General features: G+C 36.2%; 1 protein-coding gene across 1 annotated transcript; it reads left to right on the top strand.

Moving 5' to 3' along the window:
* The first annotated feature begins 13,719 nt into the window (after positions 1–13,719).
* LOC123680857 lies at positions 13,720–17,365 on the top strand. The gene is made up of 2 exons (XM_045618973.1): positions 13,720–14,520; positions 14,642–17,365. The coding sequence occupies exons 1-2, from the start codon at positions 13,720–13,722 to the stop codon at positions 17,363–17,365; spliced, it is 3,525 nt and encodes a 1,174-aa protein (XP_045474929.1).
* Positions 17,366–18,620: the final 1,255 nt, after the last annotated feature.

Raw genomic sequence — 18,620 nt, 5'->3', positions numbered from 1 at the left:
TAATAGCAACAAATAAATAATACAAAAATTCATAAACATTGCATGATATATTACAGCTTAAACTGTTCAAATTACTGTCCATTTTCCTCTAATACATAATTGACAAAACTTTTCAATACGCCTGAGTGCATTTAATATTATAAAAGGGCGGTTTTGTAAATCCTGGAAAACTGCCTCTCTTGATGCACGAAGTTCTTCGAGACTGTTATGTCTTTTACTGTAGTATATGATATGTATTAGGGAAAATGGACAGTAATTTGAACAGTTTAATCTGTAAGATATTATGCAATGTTTATGAATTTTTTTATTATTCATTTGTTGCTATTAGGTAGGTACCTACGTTTTGTTTTTCATATTAGTGATGAGAGTATTATATTTGTTTGCTTACTCTACTATAAATAAAAATCACAAATGAAAATTATCCAATTAATCCTTTTTTTCATATGGAAAATCCATTGCTCATTAACAAAAAAATCATCATTATTTGATGTTTTAGTGTTTTTTCAACATTTCTGAACATCCTACCTATATAGTATCATATATCATTTTGAAGGGAAAAAAATAACGAATTCAACGAGGTAATGATTGAAAAAAATATAGGTTTGTGTTGAATCTTCAAAACCATACCCCGAAAAAAAAAATGAGTACGCCACTGGATTCTACGCAAAATTCTGATTCAGACGTAGTTTTTACCTCAGCATTATTTCTAATAACTTCGGAGATAAAGGAGGGGTCCGAAAAGTATCAATTTCCAAAATCGCCCTGTATCAGTAACAGTTATGCAGTTATGTAACAGTTATGCAAAATCTGATTAGACCAACTTGAGTTTCACGAAAAAGTAGGACAGGAACGTGAAAACCGCAAGGCTCTATCTTAAATAACAAGCGAGAAACCTGGCAGTCTCACCCAAAATGGGATGCACTGTACACAAGAACAGATGAGTGAAACCGTATTTCTCATAGCAAGTAATAATTACTAAACAGTGCTAGAATTAAGGGACTGATGTAAATATTTAATTAGGAAAATACTGTATTGAACCTTTTAGATGTAAGATCCATTGAGATTATGAAACGTATTATGTATATATAGATATTAAGCTATAGATTAGTCAAAAAAAAAAAAAATTTTATATTTGTATAGAATTTTTTTTTTCTCTCAAAGAGGGAAGGTGTAGTATGTATCAGTATGAAGAACCTGTATATTTTCATACTTGAGACGACAAGGTCCGTATAACCGAACACCATCTTAAAATATAAATATATTTACTACCCTTGTCGATCGTGTTATATTTATCAACTCGCAAGGTTGTTGTGAATATACAATATAAAACCTACCCTAGCTGGGTACATCACAGTAGGTGTTTTGTGAGAAATTGCATATGATCCACTTGGACTTTGATTTACTAATGGTCCTGAAATGACCCAACCGAGACTGGTTTTCTGTAAAATTGGTTGGTTTGAACTAACAAGATTTCACCGACATTTAACATGGAATAGAAATGATCTGCACCTATTAGCATGTCGATTGTGTTTGGTTCGTGGAAATTTGGATCTGCAAGATTGATGTCATCCGGAACGTTCAATTGAGATTAATCGAGAATTTTTGAGTCTGGAATGTTTCCTGTGATTTCAGGAAGAACGTAGCAGTGAATTTTCGTGGAGAATGAATTATTACGAGAGTGAATATCGACAGAGCATTTTGATTTTATGTAAGAAACCGCACGATTGAGACCGCAAACTTCAACATTTACCGGAGTAGTCCTTAGATTTAGACGTTTGCAGACATCTGCTCTGATGAAGCTTGATTCCGAACCGGAATCTAATAGAATTTTCTTTTGTTCACAGAAAGTTTCAAGAAAGTTTCGCATGTTTGACTGTAATGACTCTTTGCTCAAAAAACACATTTGGGCTTGTTTTCTGCGCCACTGATATAAAAGCCTCTTGTAGTATTGTGCCTTTGATGTTTTTATCTAAAAGCTTACGTAATTTTTCACTCGATTCTATCGCGATAGTTTCAGAGTTAAAGATGGATTTCACGTGATTGTGAACAAGTAATCGTCTGTTATCGTACCGTTCTTGCAAGCTATTCCACGCCACTGCATAATTCGTAGCGAAGAATTCTAGTGATTGAATCACTTTTACCACACTTCCTTCCATTTTCAGGACTACACCAGTGCTCCGCAATATTGACAATGTCTGGCTTTTTTTCTTTGAAGAGGACCTCGAGTATATTCAATTTATTAGATAGACATTGAACGTTTATTTGAAATATAGTCAATTCTTCTGTGTTGGGTTTGGGGATAGCAAGTTACCCTTCATCAACTGGTCCGGAGGACGATTTGATTTCCTTGGCTGAAAAAAACGATTTATACTCGCCTTGTTTGGCCAATTCATACCATTGAGTGCTTTTTCATAATCTGAACTGGGAATGAGAACTTTGAATGATGAATAGCTTTCCGGAAATTTAGATTTGAGTTTCTCACATTTTACGTCCGAAAATTTATCTTTGAGAAAGTGTTGAAGATCTTCAGCTTTGGTTTTCGGTTTCAAATTTGAAACATGGAAAGCTCTATATTTTTCCACACCCTCAACAAGGGAATCTCCAGAACCGCTACCCACAACAAGTGAACGCGTTTGTTTGGTAAACTTTCTACGGGAAACAATGTTCCAGTCATCTCCCTTACCATGTGATATCCTTGAGTTAGAAGGTGGGATATTGATTTTAACTACATCAGAATAAGTATTTCCTTTAACAACTTTTTCTAATTTTTTATTGAATGAATCAGTTTGTAAATTTGAATTCATAGTTTTCGAGTTTTTAATTTTAGAGGTGGACAAATCAGTGTTTAATTCACCGATAACCATTTCATCTCCCGTACTCACCGGTGGAATATGTGGTGTTGATTCCTTATCTCCATTGTTTACAGATGGGGTCATTATAATTTCTTTCTTCAGTTTTTCAATTTCATCGTTCTTACTTATGACTATTGATTCCAGTGAAGAGATTTTATATTTCAATAAGGAATTATTCTCGATCAATAATGAGTTCTTTGCTTCTAACTCCATAATAATTTTGAGTAGAAGTTCTTGGTGAGATGACTCATTAGTAATACTCCTTCCAACAGTATCCGAAATTGGGGATACTTCACAAGTATCACTTTGGCCTGATGCGATGACTTCATCACAACATTTTTTAATTCGGTTGGCACAACCAGGATGATAAAACTTGTTACAAATTTTGCACTTAACAACATTTTTAATAATAGTTCGCTTACAGATACCGCATTCAGGAATCGATATCTGCAGAGACTTGCTACTTCCAACTTTCCTACTCGACGACATATTCGTGAAAGAATGAATGATACCCATTATAATCATAAATTCGTGGGACTCGTGATAAAATACCGCGTTTTGTCAGTGTCGTCTGAGTATCATCCACCTTGAAGCGAAACTTATCTCCTATTGGATCCCATATCAAACCTAAAACTTTAATTGAAGAAGTGCCGGCAATAGAAAGATCCTGGGATTCGATCGAACCATCTTCGCGAATTGAAGTACAAGAACTTGCCCACTTTCCCAGTTCAAACCCGCCGAGCCGAAGCAGCGCGACCAACTCCTGACACAATTCGCTAGCCGCGGTTGTGCTGAAGGCACCAAAGAGAATATCATCCATAAACCGGTAGGATTCCAGTATTTGAGCCGCTCGCGGAAATCTCGCACCCTCATCCAATATGAGTTGTTTGAGGGTTCGCTGTGCCAAAAACGGACTACTTGAAATGCCAAATGTTACCGTGCAATTCCCACTCGGTGAGAGGATCATCGAAAGAAAACCGTCAACAAATGTGCTGGTACTCGCAATCTTCCGGATGCAGCCAAATGGCTCGATACATTTGCCTGATATCACAAGTCACAGCGATGGGAAAAGGCGAAATTGGGTAACTATTTGTCCAATGTCGCTTTGCAATTTCGGGCCGAACACAATTTTTCATTCAGACTCACACCCAATGAAGTCTTCTCCGCTGGAGAAAACATCACCCTCAATTTAGATTTCCCCGCCGACGATTTCAGAACACCATGATGTGTCATCACATAGTCGGAACTTTGAGGAGCTGGGACCATATGTCCCTGTTCTATATATTCCCTTAAATTTTCTTTATATAACCTGTAATACTCCGCGTTTGAATCTACACTCCAGCTTATGAAACCGCGCCAATGATCGCTGTCGATTTGTGCCTAACTTAGGACGAGAATTATTTTTGAAGGGGAGTCTAGTTATGTACCGTAAAATGGGGCGAAGTTGGACAGTAGGGGTGAAAACGGACACTCGGTTCTTGCCATCGTTTTCGTCAAAGTCACTTGATACGGTTAGATCAAATTGGAATATTTTGACTATAACTGGTTAGTTCAAATCTAGCAAAGGTGCTGTGTGGATCGTTTGAAGAAGATAATCATTCTCGTAGCTTGCAGGTAGGTACGTCTTATTGAATGTAATCATTTATCCGCGATTTATTGAAACAATATTTCAAATGTTATCCATTTTTTATACAAATTGTACTTTTTCAATAAACTATATATTATTATTATTATTATTATTATTATCCACTTTTTACAAATTTTAAAAAGAAACTCTTGCACACTAGGAATAGTGGGGAGTGCTTGCATGAAACATATTCTAAGTTGTTAAGGAATTAATCGAGAAGAAATAGCTATAAAAATCACTTCTTTCAATAATTCGTTTTTGATAATAGATATTTAAAAAAATTCCCTTTGTAGGGGTGAAGGCGGACAGAATGGGCCGGCAATATAAGGAATTACACCCATGGAAATTTACAAAATGCTGTGAACGATGTTAAAAGTCATCGAAAAACACATAGAGAAGCTGCCGAGTGTTACGGTATACCAAAGTCAACGTTATACAGGGTGTCCCATAAGTGGCTCGTCACAGTGACACCGGAGGTAGGTCAGCTAAAGAGGGACCTAACCAGCCTAACATGACCCCAGTAAAAGTTGCATGGTTTTCGAGTTATTATCAAATTACGTTTTTTAGTGAATTTTCACCTTTTTTAACATTGTCAGGGTCAGAATTCTGCCTGAAAGCTCTCGAAGCTTATTTTTTTTGTTGAAATGGAATCTTGAATAGTTATTTAAGATGACATGAGTATGATTCTGTCAAAAAGTTATGTGGATTTCCGTAAATTAATGGATAAATCTTGATTTCAATTGCTAGCAAAACGAGAACTTCGAATTTGGACACCTGCTGTGAAAAAAAATCCTTGAAACAAAACGAGCAAGTAACATCAGAAAATTGGGCATTTTAGACAGATTTAGAAATGGTACAATACACGAATCTTATGCCCATAAAACTAGGTATTTTCATCATTTTACCGATGCCCTACTTAACTAAGTTGAAACTAGGAACCCCGCTATCAGGTAATTTTGCCGCTTGCTATGACATTACATTTGATACCGGGCTTTGTTATTATTTGTTAAAGTCACAATAGGGGAAAAGATGGATTAGGGGAAGCGAAAAAGGAATATTATTGAAAAAAAAGGTAAATTAATTAAAAACAGACTTAACTTTCGATTATTTATTTAATTCTTAAATCTAACTTACAGTAAATGTTCAAACTGTTTCCCTCGGACTCTAATGCATAAATGACACCGTTTTATAAAATTACGATTCAATTTTCTTAAACTAATTTCCGATATGGTCCGGGCTGCGTCGAATAAGAAGCGAGGAAGAATTGCGTGAACGCGTATTCGACGCAGCCCGGACCATATCGGAAATTAGTTTAAGAAAATTGAATCGTAATTTTATAAAACGGTGTCATTTATGCATTAGAGTCCGAGGGAAACAGTTTGAACATTTACTGTAAGTTAGATTTAAGAATTAAATAAATAATCGAAAGTTAAGTCTGTTTTTAATTAATTTACCTTTTTTTTCAATAATATTCCTTTTTCGCTTCCCCTAATCCATCTTTTTCCCTATTGTGACATTAACAAATAATAACAAAGCCGGTATAAAATGTAATGTCATAGCAAGCGGCAAAACTACCTGATAGCGGGGTTCCTAGTTTCAACTTAGTTAAGTAGGGCATCGGTAAAATGATGAAAATACCTAGTTTTATGGGCATAAGATTCGTGTATTGTACCATTTCTAAATTTGTCTAAAATGCCCAATTTTTTGATGTTACTTGCTCGTTTTGTTTCAAGGATTTTTTTTTCACAGCAGGTGTCCAAAGTCGAAGTTCTCGTTTTGCTAGCAATTGAAATCAAGATTTATCCATTAATTTACGGAAATCCACATAACTTTTTGACAGAGCTCATGTCATCTTAAATAACTATTTAAGATTCCATTTCAACAAAAAAAATAAGCTTCGAGAGCTTTCCAGCAGAATTCTGACCCTGACAATGTTAAAAAAGGTGAAAATTCACTAAAAAACGTAATTTGGTAATAACTCGAAAACCATGCAACTTTTACTGGGGTCATGTTAGGTCCCTCTTTAGCTGACCTACCTCCGGTGTCACTGTGACGTGCCACTTATGGGACACCCTGTATGATAAGGTGAGAGGAATAAAAACAAAAAAACATAGAGGACAAACAAAACTGTCTGAGTTAGACGAAAAAAAATTGGTCGACGGAATAATCACATTATCCGAATGGGGTTTTCCAATCACTAGAAGCGACATTCGTCTTTTAATGAAGAGCTTTCTTGATAGAAAAGAGGTGAAGATTGATGAATTCAAAGAAAACTACCCCGGAATTGATTGGTTTTATAATTTTATGAAACGGCATAATAGAATCTTGACAGAAAGACTAGCCCAAAATATAAAAAGAGCACGGGCAGGCATAACAAAAGATACTGTCAAAGACTATTTCGAAAATAAAAAAAAAAGTCATTGAGAATGTTCCAGCAAGCCACATAATAAACTACGATGAAACCAATTTATAAACCAGTTTATTAGTAAGTGATGTAAATTTCGAAGAACTAACAAGGAAAGCTGGTCAATTATTTCTTAAGTCCAAGGCATGGTTTGACCAAAATAAATTAATATTAAATGAAAGTAAATCAAAAGCTATCCTATTTGATACAAGCAGATCACAAAAAGAAAAATCAAATATTATAAGTTGGCCAGGGTACAGTTTTCAGCTATCAGATTGTGTAAAATTTCTGGGAGTACACATTGACCAATTTCTTAATTGGCGTCAACACACTGAGATCCTGTCAATTAAATTAAGTAGAATATGTTTTGCATTGAGATCCATCACTAGATACATGAATGAAAGAACTTTAAAAATAGTTTATTTTGGGAATTTTGAATCAAATTACAATTATGGAATAATATTTTGGGGAAATAATGAAAATTTAAATAAAATATTTTTGATACAAAAAAGGGCTTTCCGCATAGTTTTTAAGTTAAATTTTAGGGAATCTTGTAGGGGAAAATTTAGAGATAAGAATATTTTCACAGTCTTTGGTCTATATTTGTTCGAATGTTTGTTGTTTCTGCACAAAAATAGGCACAATTTTGCAGAAGAGAATTTAAATTTATGTATATAACACAAGATCTTTAGACATAAACTTTCCTGCACATAGGTTAACATTAACAGAGAAATGTCCATCTTATATGAGTATAAGAGCTTTCAATAAGTTGCTTAATCAAATTAAATGTATAACAGATTACAAACTATTCAGGAATAGAATAAAGAATATATTAGTAATGTTAGAGCCATATAGTCTGGCAGAATATTTCGAAGGGGCGGTATAAGGGCCTGTAAATGTATGACGTCATTTCACTTAAATTTTTTCTTTGTATAACATTGTATTTGTTTATTTGAAATAAAGAAGCATTATCTATCTATCTATCTATCAATTTAACAGATGATCAAGGAAGAAGTAAAGTCCTAAGTCGTCGTGGTTCAAAACGTATAGAAAGGATCATAGACTTGAGTAAATCTAGCGTATCAATAATGATGGCTATAACTGCGTCAGGGGCTGTATTGCTCCCATATGTTGTTTATAAATCAGTGCATTTATATCCAACGTGGGTCGAAGGAGGACCAATTGGAACAGTTTATAATCGGACCAAGTCTGGCTGGTTCGATTCAGCAACATTTGAGAATTGGTTCGATCGATTTCTTCTGCCATACTTCAAAAAATTATCGGGCAAAAAAGTTCTCATTCGGGATAATTTAGCTTCCCACATATCGCTACATGTCCTTCAGTGCTTTGAAGAAAACGATAAAAGTTTTGTCCTGCTACTCCCAATGCTACTCATCTACTTCAAGCACTGGAAGTTTCATTTTTCGCACCTTTTGAAAAATGTTGGAGATCTATATTGACCGACTGGAAATTGAAAAATCGAGGTTGTTTACCCAAATCAGAATTCCCTAGACTGCTACTTCAAGCAATTGAAAAAATTGGCAACATAGAAAGCAACATAAAATCGGGCTTTAGAAGTTGTGGAATTTTTCCGCGAAGTCCCGAAAATGTTCTGAAAAAAAATCCAGATAAAAAGGAAGACTTCATCGATCAGGCGTCCAATCAGCATTGGATCAATACACTTCAGGAATTTCTTAATGACAGCCGAATCGCTGCCACTTGTTCTGCGAAGAAAAAAAGAAGTAAAAAAGTTGCTCCCGGTAAAGGAAAATCCTGAATTCGTTTATGATTCGTTCCGAAAAGATCGAACAAACGGATTATCAAAGGCAATCGATAACTTATATTACAAAATATTAGAGGTTAGAGCTTCTCACCAAATTCAATATTCAACTGCTCAGGGTTCGGATGAAAAACCGGCGTCCAAATCCTTACCAAACTATATGCCGCAAATTCAGTTACCACGATTCAATGGTAAACTCGAAAGTTTTCCGGGTTTTATTGCACTTTATGATAAAGTGATCCATACCAACAAGGATCTGTCTGACATAGAAAAATTTGCATTTCTGCTTTCGTATTTAGATGGAAGAGCCTTAACTCTTACACAAACGGTAGTTTTTGATCCGAATAACTACGAAACCGTATATGATCTCCTTAAGAGTCTGTTTACACCACACTGCTCGGGAAGCAGAGGGGTCGCAACGTGAAGGGGCAAGAGCGGGTGGGCGTCGACTATCGTAGTAAAAATATAGACAACGTATTAGGCCCTCAGCCCAGATTGAATGAATTTGTAACGCATTGGGATGATCTCGTTTCTTTCTCGAGTTTTACTAGTGCGTGTCGGAATATGCAGCCGCATTTTCGACATTTTGATGAAATGAAATGATTGTCAAATGGTCACCTATGATTATGGTTGTAATTGTAAAGACGGTTTCTTTATAATAAGAACAGAGTTGAGAAACACGAACTGTTTTTTAGGTTTTGAAAAAGTTTGCATCCCAACAATTGTAGGAACTCCGGAGAGTGAATTATAATTTCCCCAGTTTCGATAAGATCGTTCAGCCCAACTATCATCACAAAATAACGTTATTGAAGGTGTACCATTTATGTCGATACTTCCACATTCGATCGCTTAGTTCACTTCTTCTGCTGCGGCTTCTTCCATAGATTTCAACGCTATCTGTTCCCAGGCATTACATACTTCATTGTGTACTCTTTTATTTTGAAATTATTATGATTATTATTATATATGATTATTATGATCATTGTAAAAAATTTTGAATGATTTTTTGTTACCTACTTCTGAATGAACTTTCTTTCTTCTTCTTTCTTTCTTACAGTGAAAATGAAAAACAAGGGATATTCATATCATTCCTATTTTCTTCAGCTGTGCATAACCATCACCAGGATTCATGACACTACTGACGGCGGATGTGCTATATCAAGCATTTCTGGATGTTCTGGACAAGTACATATTGTTTTCGAAATTCTACACATATCACGTACGAAAACTAATTTCGACTGAAACACAATATTTTATTTCCTTCACCAAACGCATATTAGATAAATTTCATTAAAAAAAAACGGAGTGATTAGAAAGTTCTTTCAGAGAATCTATGAATTGCAGAATATAAACAATTCGGAATTCATCCAAAGATATTTTCCAGCAAAAAAGGTTCGATTCAATACACATAAACAAAATTATAAGAAGAACTGCACAGGCCAAGTAGATATGAAAACTTCTAGTAATAGGTACCTGAACCCTAAATTGAAAATACCATTCTAGAAATTTCAGTTTGAAAATGCGTTCTTTTAATGTCAGGTATAGTTAATATTCTTCATTTCTACATAAAATCATTGAGTAAGTAGAAATATATGTATCGGTACAAAAATAGACCATTTTGAATCTTTACTCCGTAATTGCCTTCTTTCAGGTACCTATGCAATGCTGAACCTACCTCGAAACTGTCAAATTGTCCAGCAATGAAATAATACGGTACACAAAAGAGTACCGAATAACCTTTATTTACAACTGATGTTTATCTGATGTGGCAATAAAATCGTGAAATAACTCAAATAAATTTACACGAAATCACTTCTTGTTAACTTCCAAAGTATTATCCTCAAGCACAATACCGAATCTAAGAGAGCTTCTGAACTTCCCAAATTTTGTATTATATGAAATATGGTAAAAACAAGGTAATTTGCCAGCCATTATTACATCCGAATTGCTTTCCTTCATAATAACAGACATTTACTTTTTCCCAAACTTACGAAACCTTCGGTCCGAAGTAATTAATTGACTATTGGATCCAATCCAAAACCTTCCATGAGGAATCCATTTTTTCATTCGAGAAAGTTACATGAAAATCGATCGTATGACTCTAAAGATAATCAATGCTGCAATAGAAACATGCAGGTATAAGCGACAAAATATTTTTTTGTTCGTGACAAATAATTCAGGTTTTCAAGAATATATTTCCTAAAAGACGGTCCTGATAGCTACAAGCCACGCCCCTCAGGGAGGAGCAACGATTTTTAGTTCACAATTCTGGCACTTGAAACAAATTCACAACGTCACATAGAATTTTGAGTAACTATGATGTAATATATTTCTAATTAGTATCATTGGAAAGAAGAAGAAATAGGCTATGACCATATTGTATTAGATTTTCGAATTTAGGTCAACTGAAGCGACAATAAATTATTCAAAATTGGTATTGAAAATCGTACTTTCTACTTCAATAAAACAATTAATTTGCAACTTAAAATGAAATTATTACCTAACGAACATACAAGGGATAAAGACCTTCCAATATTGTTTTGAATCATCTCGATAGCGTTTACCATTCCTGAGAAAATCAAGACCGAATTAGTTAAGAAAACGCCTGAATTTGTGCCGCGTTAACGGACTCTTAAAAACGAGTTTTCAAATGTTAGAGTTGTGGCATCTCACTACTTTAATCAGGTATTTTCATTGCAACCAACCAAATCGGGCAATCAGAATTCCTTGAAAAAGTTTTGTGACACTTTACAAGCTAATGTCAATTGTTTGAGTAAACTCAAAATCTCAGATTTGGGACAGTTTATGCATTTATTTTGGAGTTTGAAACTTCTTGATTCCCATACACGTCGGGACTTTGAAACAAGATTTCTGAATACGGATTTTCCAAAATTTACTGATCTGATTAAGTTTCTTAGAGATCGTTGCGCTGACTTGAGTTCAGATACACTCAAAGCCAAAATTCAAGCTAACTCTCCGGTTACAATAAAAAATAAGAGGGTTTTAGTTACGACACGGGAAGAATCCACTTCTACACCGAATGAACAAAATGATTCATTGTGTCCGTGTTGTGAGGGTAGACATAAATTTGCACAGTGTCCTGAATTTTTGCAATCTTCGCTTGATACACGGAAAAGCATCATACAACTACATAGAAGATGTTATGCATGTTTGGGTCGGCATTCAATTTCGAATTGTAATTCTAAAAATTGTTGTCGCAAGTGCGGAAGTAGAAAACATAATACGTTGATATGTTTTCAGAAATCGAATATCGAGGGTGTTTCATTTTCCGGAGTTAGTTCACGAGGGAAGGTCCAAGTTGACCCGGTTCAAAAAATTGATGCACCTTCCACTTCGAAAGGTTTGAAAATTGTAAATACTTGTTCTTATTTGGCTATGGATACAACTTGTCTTCTTGGAACGGCTCGCGATAGGGTTCGAGATATAAACGGAATATGGCAAACCTGTAGGTTGGTCTTGGATCCTGGTAGTCAGATGAATTTCGTCACCTCAAATTTTGCATTGAGGATTGGAATTGCGAGAAAAAAGTGTAAACTTCAGATTTCCGGGGTTGGTTATAACCCGCTCTTTTCGGTCCGCGGTTTGATTTCTTGTTCACTTACTTCGATGTTCAATGATGATACATTAGTCTGTTTTGAAGCGGCTATTGTGGATGAGATAACTTCGGATCTTCCGACAGGGAATCTCCCACCTACAATGAGGGATCGCTTTTCTAATCTACGACTCGCCGATCCTGAATTTTATCACCCTGTTCCGGTTGATATCTTATTAGGGGCTCAATCATACTTCGATATTCTGACAGACGAACCGCAGCATATCATCGGTAAACCAAGTGCGGTATCCACGAGATTAGGCTGGGTTATGATGGAAGGTGTGTCGTCAGCGATTTCCCAAATTGTTCAGTCATTGTTTGTGATATCCGAGGAAGAGTCACTCAATGACACCTTGAAAATGTTCTGGGAATCGGAAGATATATCAAACCCGGGCGCGAATCTCTCCCCAAAGGATACCTTTTGCGAGGAATATTTCTCTTCTACGGTATCACGAGACTTGACAGGACGGTAGGTACATAACTAGACTCCCCTTCAAAAATAATTCTCGTCCTAAGTTGACACATCATGGTGTTCTGAAATCGTCGGCGGGGAAATCTAAATTGAGGGTGGTGTTTTCACCAGCAGAGAAGACTTCATTGGGTGTGAGTCTAAATGAAAAATTGTGTACGGGCCCGAAATTGCAAAGCGACATTGGACAAATAGTTACCCAATTTCGCCTTTTTCCCATCGCTGTGACTTGTGATATCAGGCAAATGTATCGAGCCATTTGGCTGCATCCTGAAGATTGCGAGTACCAGCACATTTTTTGACGGTTTTCTTTCGATGATCCTCTCACCGAGTGGGAATTGCACGGTAACATTTGGCATTTCAAGTAGTCCGTTTTTAGCTCGGTTTTTGGTACAGCGAACCCTCAAACAACTCATATTGGATGATGGTGCGAGATTTCCGCGAGCGGCTCAAATACTGGAATCCTACCGGTTTATGGATGATATTCTCTTTGGTGCCTTCAGCACAACCGCGGCTAGCGAATTGTGTCAGGAGTTGGTCGCGCTGCTTCGGCTCGGCGGGTTTGAACTGGGAAAGTGGGCAAGTTCTTGTACTTCAATTCGCGAAGATTGTTCGATCGAATCCCAGGATCTTTCTATTGCCGGCACTTCTTCAATTAAAGTTTTAGGTTTGATATGGGATCCAATAGGAGATGAGTTTCGCTTCAAGGTGGATGATACTCACACGACTCTGACAACGGACTTGTACGACGCCTACATGCTTCAGTATCATCCAAATCTTTACTTTGAAAAATTCTTAATGAATTTAAAAACACCTCTATTTTATTTCAACGAGGATGCAAAAATTATTTGTTCCTATGTTGAGGAGCACGAAATGAAGACGCAGAAGTAATCTGTTGTGAAAATATAACCTCAAAAAAATACCAATGCCAAGAAAAAGATCTTGAAATTCAGAATCTCAAAGGCCAGTGCGATATGAAAAACTTGGAAATACAGAAACTAAAAAGTGGTCTTTCCGATTTAAATGAATTATGCTTCGAACAATCTATGGGGCCTCAGCAAGCAATAGTGCTTAACGAAGACTTGGAGCATTTGGGGGATGATGTTGCTGTGAATGCCATTACTCACACCAGAGACACTGAGGTAAATTATTTGAATAAATTATTAGATGAGAAATCCTGTTTAATAATAGAGTTGCATGACAAAATTGATATATTAAAAAAGCACATAAACCTCCTTGAAAAGATAGAGAAGATTAACCCGACAGAGCCATCTACGGAAATGGTGCCGGATGAATTAGTCGCGTCTGTGGAGGAAACTGTAGTGACTGATGATTTCATTCCTGTCATCACGAAGAAATCTGCAATGTCCATTTCCAAAGAAAATGGAAATATATCAGATAGCGGTACAAAGAGCAAGACAGAAAACTTTCTAACGAATTTCGTTTCCAATAAAAAAGGTAGAAGATCGCAAAAAAATAAGTTGAATCGAGGAAATCATGAAACGAAAAAGGACTTGATGGTGACTGGGGCTGGTGCTGTTTCGTCGGATTTTATGGGTGCACCCAGACGTGCTTGGATGTATGTGGGACGTGTAAACGTAAATGTAAAAGAGTCGCAAATAGAAAATCATTTAAAAGGAAAGTTTCCAGGGGAAGACTTTTCCATTGAGAGGCTGCCAAAGCGTGATGCAGCGCATAGCGCGTCCTTCAAAATTGGCGCAAGTTTATCACTCGTAGAGGATCTCTATAAGCCTCAAAATTGGCCTACGGGTGTGGTAGTAAAGCGTTTTCGTTTCTTTCAAAGGTCAACCAACCAATAATCTAGAGGGAAATGTGAGAAAAATAAAAAAATCCAAAAAATTTCGATATGACGCACTATTGAATATAAATGTGCAGAGCTTGGGTAACAAACTGGAGTTAATTGAGAAGGTTTTGAACACTGATAATTACAAAGTGGCATGCATCACCGAACATTGGATGAATACCAGTCAGATTAATGCTTTAAACATTTTAAATTTCGAGGTGGCTAGTGCCTTTGCTCGTAGTACATTCATCCACGGAGGTTGCGTAATACTGGTACGGAGTGATTGCCAGTTCGAACCAGTGGAATCTATAAATGATTTATCGGTTGAAAAACACATTGAAATGTGCGCAACCTTCGAAAAGTCCACTAAAACATATTATTTCTGTGTCTATAGATCCCCTCAAGGAAATTTCGAAATATTTGCCGATCGGCTGGATGAAGCCCTTAATATAATTGCCAGTACACCATATGAAAGTAAAGTACTGATAGCTGGCGATTTCAATATAATCTTCAATGAAATAAACAGTGAGACACGAAAAGTGAAAGAAATATTAAACTCGTATGGTATGCATGTCATTTTTGATCAGGCATCCCGTGTTACACAGACGTCGAGAAATTGCATCGATAATGTTTTCACGAATCTAAATCGTTCCTCCTATAAAACAGCCACAGTTAAATATCACTTGTCGGATCATCTGGCCCAGAGACTGGATATACAGCAGGCGAACATCCCTGTGAAACAGAGATATAAGATGGTGCGCATTATGAATGAGAAAAATACAAACCTTTTTCGTGAACAGCTACGGAACATAGATTGGAGTTCTCTTCGTGTTAGCTCAGCCCAAACTTCCTTCGGAGATTTCCACCGGATTGTGATACATTCTTTCAATCAATGCTTCCCTGAAAGAAAAAAGAAGATAGTTAATCCTTTGAAGAAAAAATGCTGGGAAAATCCAGAAATGGTAAACATCAAAAATAAACTTGATGCAGCACACACAATCTATGAGGTAAAAAGAGATGAATGTTCAAAAAAACTGTACATGGGATTAAAACATCAATTCAGGCAGCTCTTGGATGTTCATATCAGAAATGAAAACTCTAGATACTTGAATGAGGCGGAAAATAAAAATCGTGCAGTGTGGCAGATTATAAACTCAACAATAAAATCAAACGCAGGGAAAGTATACCCCCCCACACTATCGGAAGAAACTTTTAACCGGTATTTTTCAACAATTGCTGAAAAATTAACCGGAAAAAACACAAACCCTGAGTCGAGTGAGAGACTATTGAAGAATAGAAAGGTTGAATCTTCTCGATCATTTTTTTTGAGCCCCACAACCCCAGAGGAAGTTAAAAAGGTCATATTAGAAATGAAAAACAAAGGTTCGCAGGATGTCTATGGCTTCTCAGTGAAATTACTGAGGGAAGTTGTCGACTGTTTGGTGGTGCCAATCTCTGACCTCATAAACGATTGTTTTCAGCAAGGCTATTTTCCAGATGAACTGAAAATTGCAAGGGTAATACCTGTGCATAAGGCGGGCAGTCGGGAAAATTACGAGAACTACAGGCCAATATCGATCCTGCCAGTTGTGTCAAAAATCTTTGAGACGCTTCTCAAAACAAGATTGGTCTCGTTTCTGGAAAAAAATTCGTTGCTCTCCATCTCACAGTATGGTTTTAGAGAAGGTAGGTCCACCATATCGGCATTGGTTCACCTTGTCGAGTTCATTATAAAGGCGCTGGATGATGGGGATGAAGTTGTGCTAACCTGCATGGATCTTAGTAAGGCGTTTGATTGTGTCAACCACGATATACTTTTACGTAAGCTGGAGTATATCGGTGTGAGGGGTCCAGCATTGGATTTGTTGAGGTCGTATCTGAGGGATCGGTGCCAGGTGGTGGATCTGGATGGTAAGAGGTCTTCCAAAGTTAAAAGTACTGCAGGAGTTCCCCAGGGATCAGTGCTTGGGCCCATTCTATTCCTCATATTTAGCGATGACCTGACAAGTAACGTTGCTGCAGACGATGAGACTATTTTTGCTGATGATACGTCATTTTTGAACAGAGCAAAAGACAGAAATTTACTGCTAAACAAATCACATGGAACGATTAAAAGTGCTATCGAATGGTTCCATTCAAATGACATGAAAGTAAATGAAGAGAAAACCCAGGAGATGGTAGTGAGTACAAAACTTCATGAAACGAAAACTATTTCATTGCTCGGGGTTTCAATCAGCGCAAATTTGACATGGATGAAACAAGCTAATGAGTTATGCAGCAAACTATCCTCAGCATTATTCGCCATACGACGAATAAAAAATATATTAACAGAAAAGGAAGCGTTACTCACATATCACACACACTTTCACAGTAGGATGATCTACGGCATAATCCTATGGGGTGCATCTCCTGAAGCAAATAGAGTGTTCCTGAAACAAAAACAGGCATTGAGGTTGATGGCGGGAGTAAGCCAAATCTCAAGCTGTAGACCTCTTTTCAGGAAATATGGTGTGCTTACCTTATCATCCTGTTATATCTTAGAGTGCCTACTATATGTACACAAAAATCGGGACACTTTCCAGAGACATTCGGCGATTCACAACCATGACACCAGGTTCGGAGGCAACCTTATAACCCCAAGGCATAGATTGACTAAAACCCAAAACACGCACATCTTCAATGGAACGAGATTTTACAACAGACTTCCCCAGCGGCTAACATCGCTGCATGACATAACATTCAAGCGTCAAGTCAAAGCGATTCTCATCGAGGGTGCATTCTATTCCATGGATGAATTTATGGCATACCAGTTCTAGTCAGTATTACATCGTATTTTATCTAATTTATTTTGTACATTGTGTGTATATTTTTATATATCTCTGTGTTTTTAGTTTGTCCAATATGTTAAAGTATTGTTTTTTATTAATTTGTATATTTTAGAATTGACATTATTTAGTATTCCACATTTATGGAAGATTTTTCTTGAAATATGTATTAATATTTCTTGATTGTTGACATTCCCTGTAAAATTTTGAGGGTGACGAATAAATTTGAAAAAAATTTGAAATTTGAATTTGAATGAAATATCAAATGACTATCTTTCGGTACTGAAAAGAAAATAAAAAAAAATTAAAAAATGTTCAGAAATGAGTTTTGACAGCGAAATATTTCTTCACCACTAATTGAGCATTCACTGAACAGATAGCTCTATCATTTCGCCACAGTGTCTGTAATTTTCGAATTTTGTGCCGGAATGATCTCAAACTATAGAGTTTGACTGAAAGTTAGGTAACGAATACCTATGTCCCCTTATTCGGTTCTCTCCATTCGTACGGTCCTAAACATGATACCTGACTTACGAAAAATGCTAGAATCTTGAAATTTTGTTGGTTCGAATCTATAATACCGCGATTGAATTTGTGCAAAATCTGAAAAGGGGATTCGAGAATATGGCCGTTAAAATTGTGTGTGTCTATTGATTTTGAAACTGCAGGTTCGAACGAGAGGAAAAGTGACAATAAGAAGTTTCGTGCTAAATTACATGTTGATCATTCGATTAGAAAAGAGGAAGAATATCGAAAAAAATACTTCATTTCACACAAGTGGGTAAGATCTCCCCCTACCTATGTAGGTAAGCCCGATTCGGGCTTCCTAAAACTTCAGCGGGCTTGGTATGATCCGTGCAATATACGGTTTTGGGCTTGGTAATGCTGGATAATATATATATATATATATATATATATATATATATATATATATATTGAAAGTGTAATTTTCTTGGGTTTAGAGCACATTAAAATTCAAATATTTATATTTTATTCAGTGAAATCATCGACATATGTTTCGGCGTAAATAAGCCTTTTTCAAGATTGTATATATTAATAACAGTTGGACATCAACATCTAAAATTAATTAAAATTGATTATTATTCATTTTTTTTTCCCTTATGTCTATGCTAACTTACTAGTCTAGCAATATTCCTATAATAAAAATTGTACAAGTCAAATCAATAAAATTTAATCTTTACGAGGGTACTGTCAAATAAAATTTGATTTGTTTAATTCTTGATAA

Source organism: Harmonia axyridis, chromosome 5 (assembly GCF_914767665.1).
Source record: "Harmonia axyridis chromosome 5, icHarAxyr1.1, whole genome shotgun sequence".
Lineage (NCBI taxonomy): Eukaryota > Metazoa > Arthropoda > Insecta > Coleoptera > Coccinellidae > Harmonia > Harmonia axyridis.
This window is presented reverse-complemented; position numbering and strand designations above follow the sequence as displayed.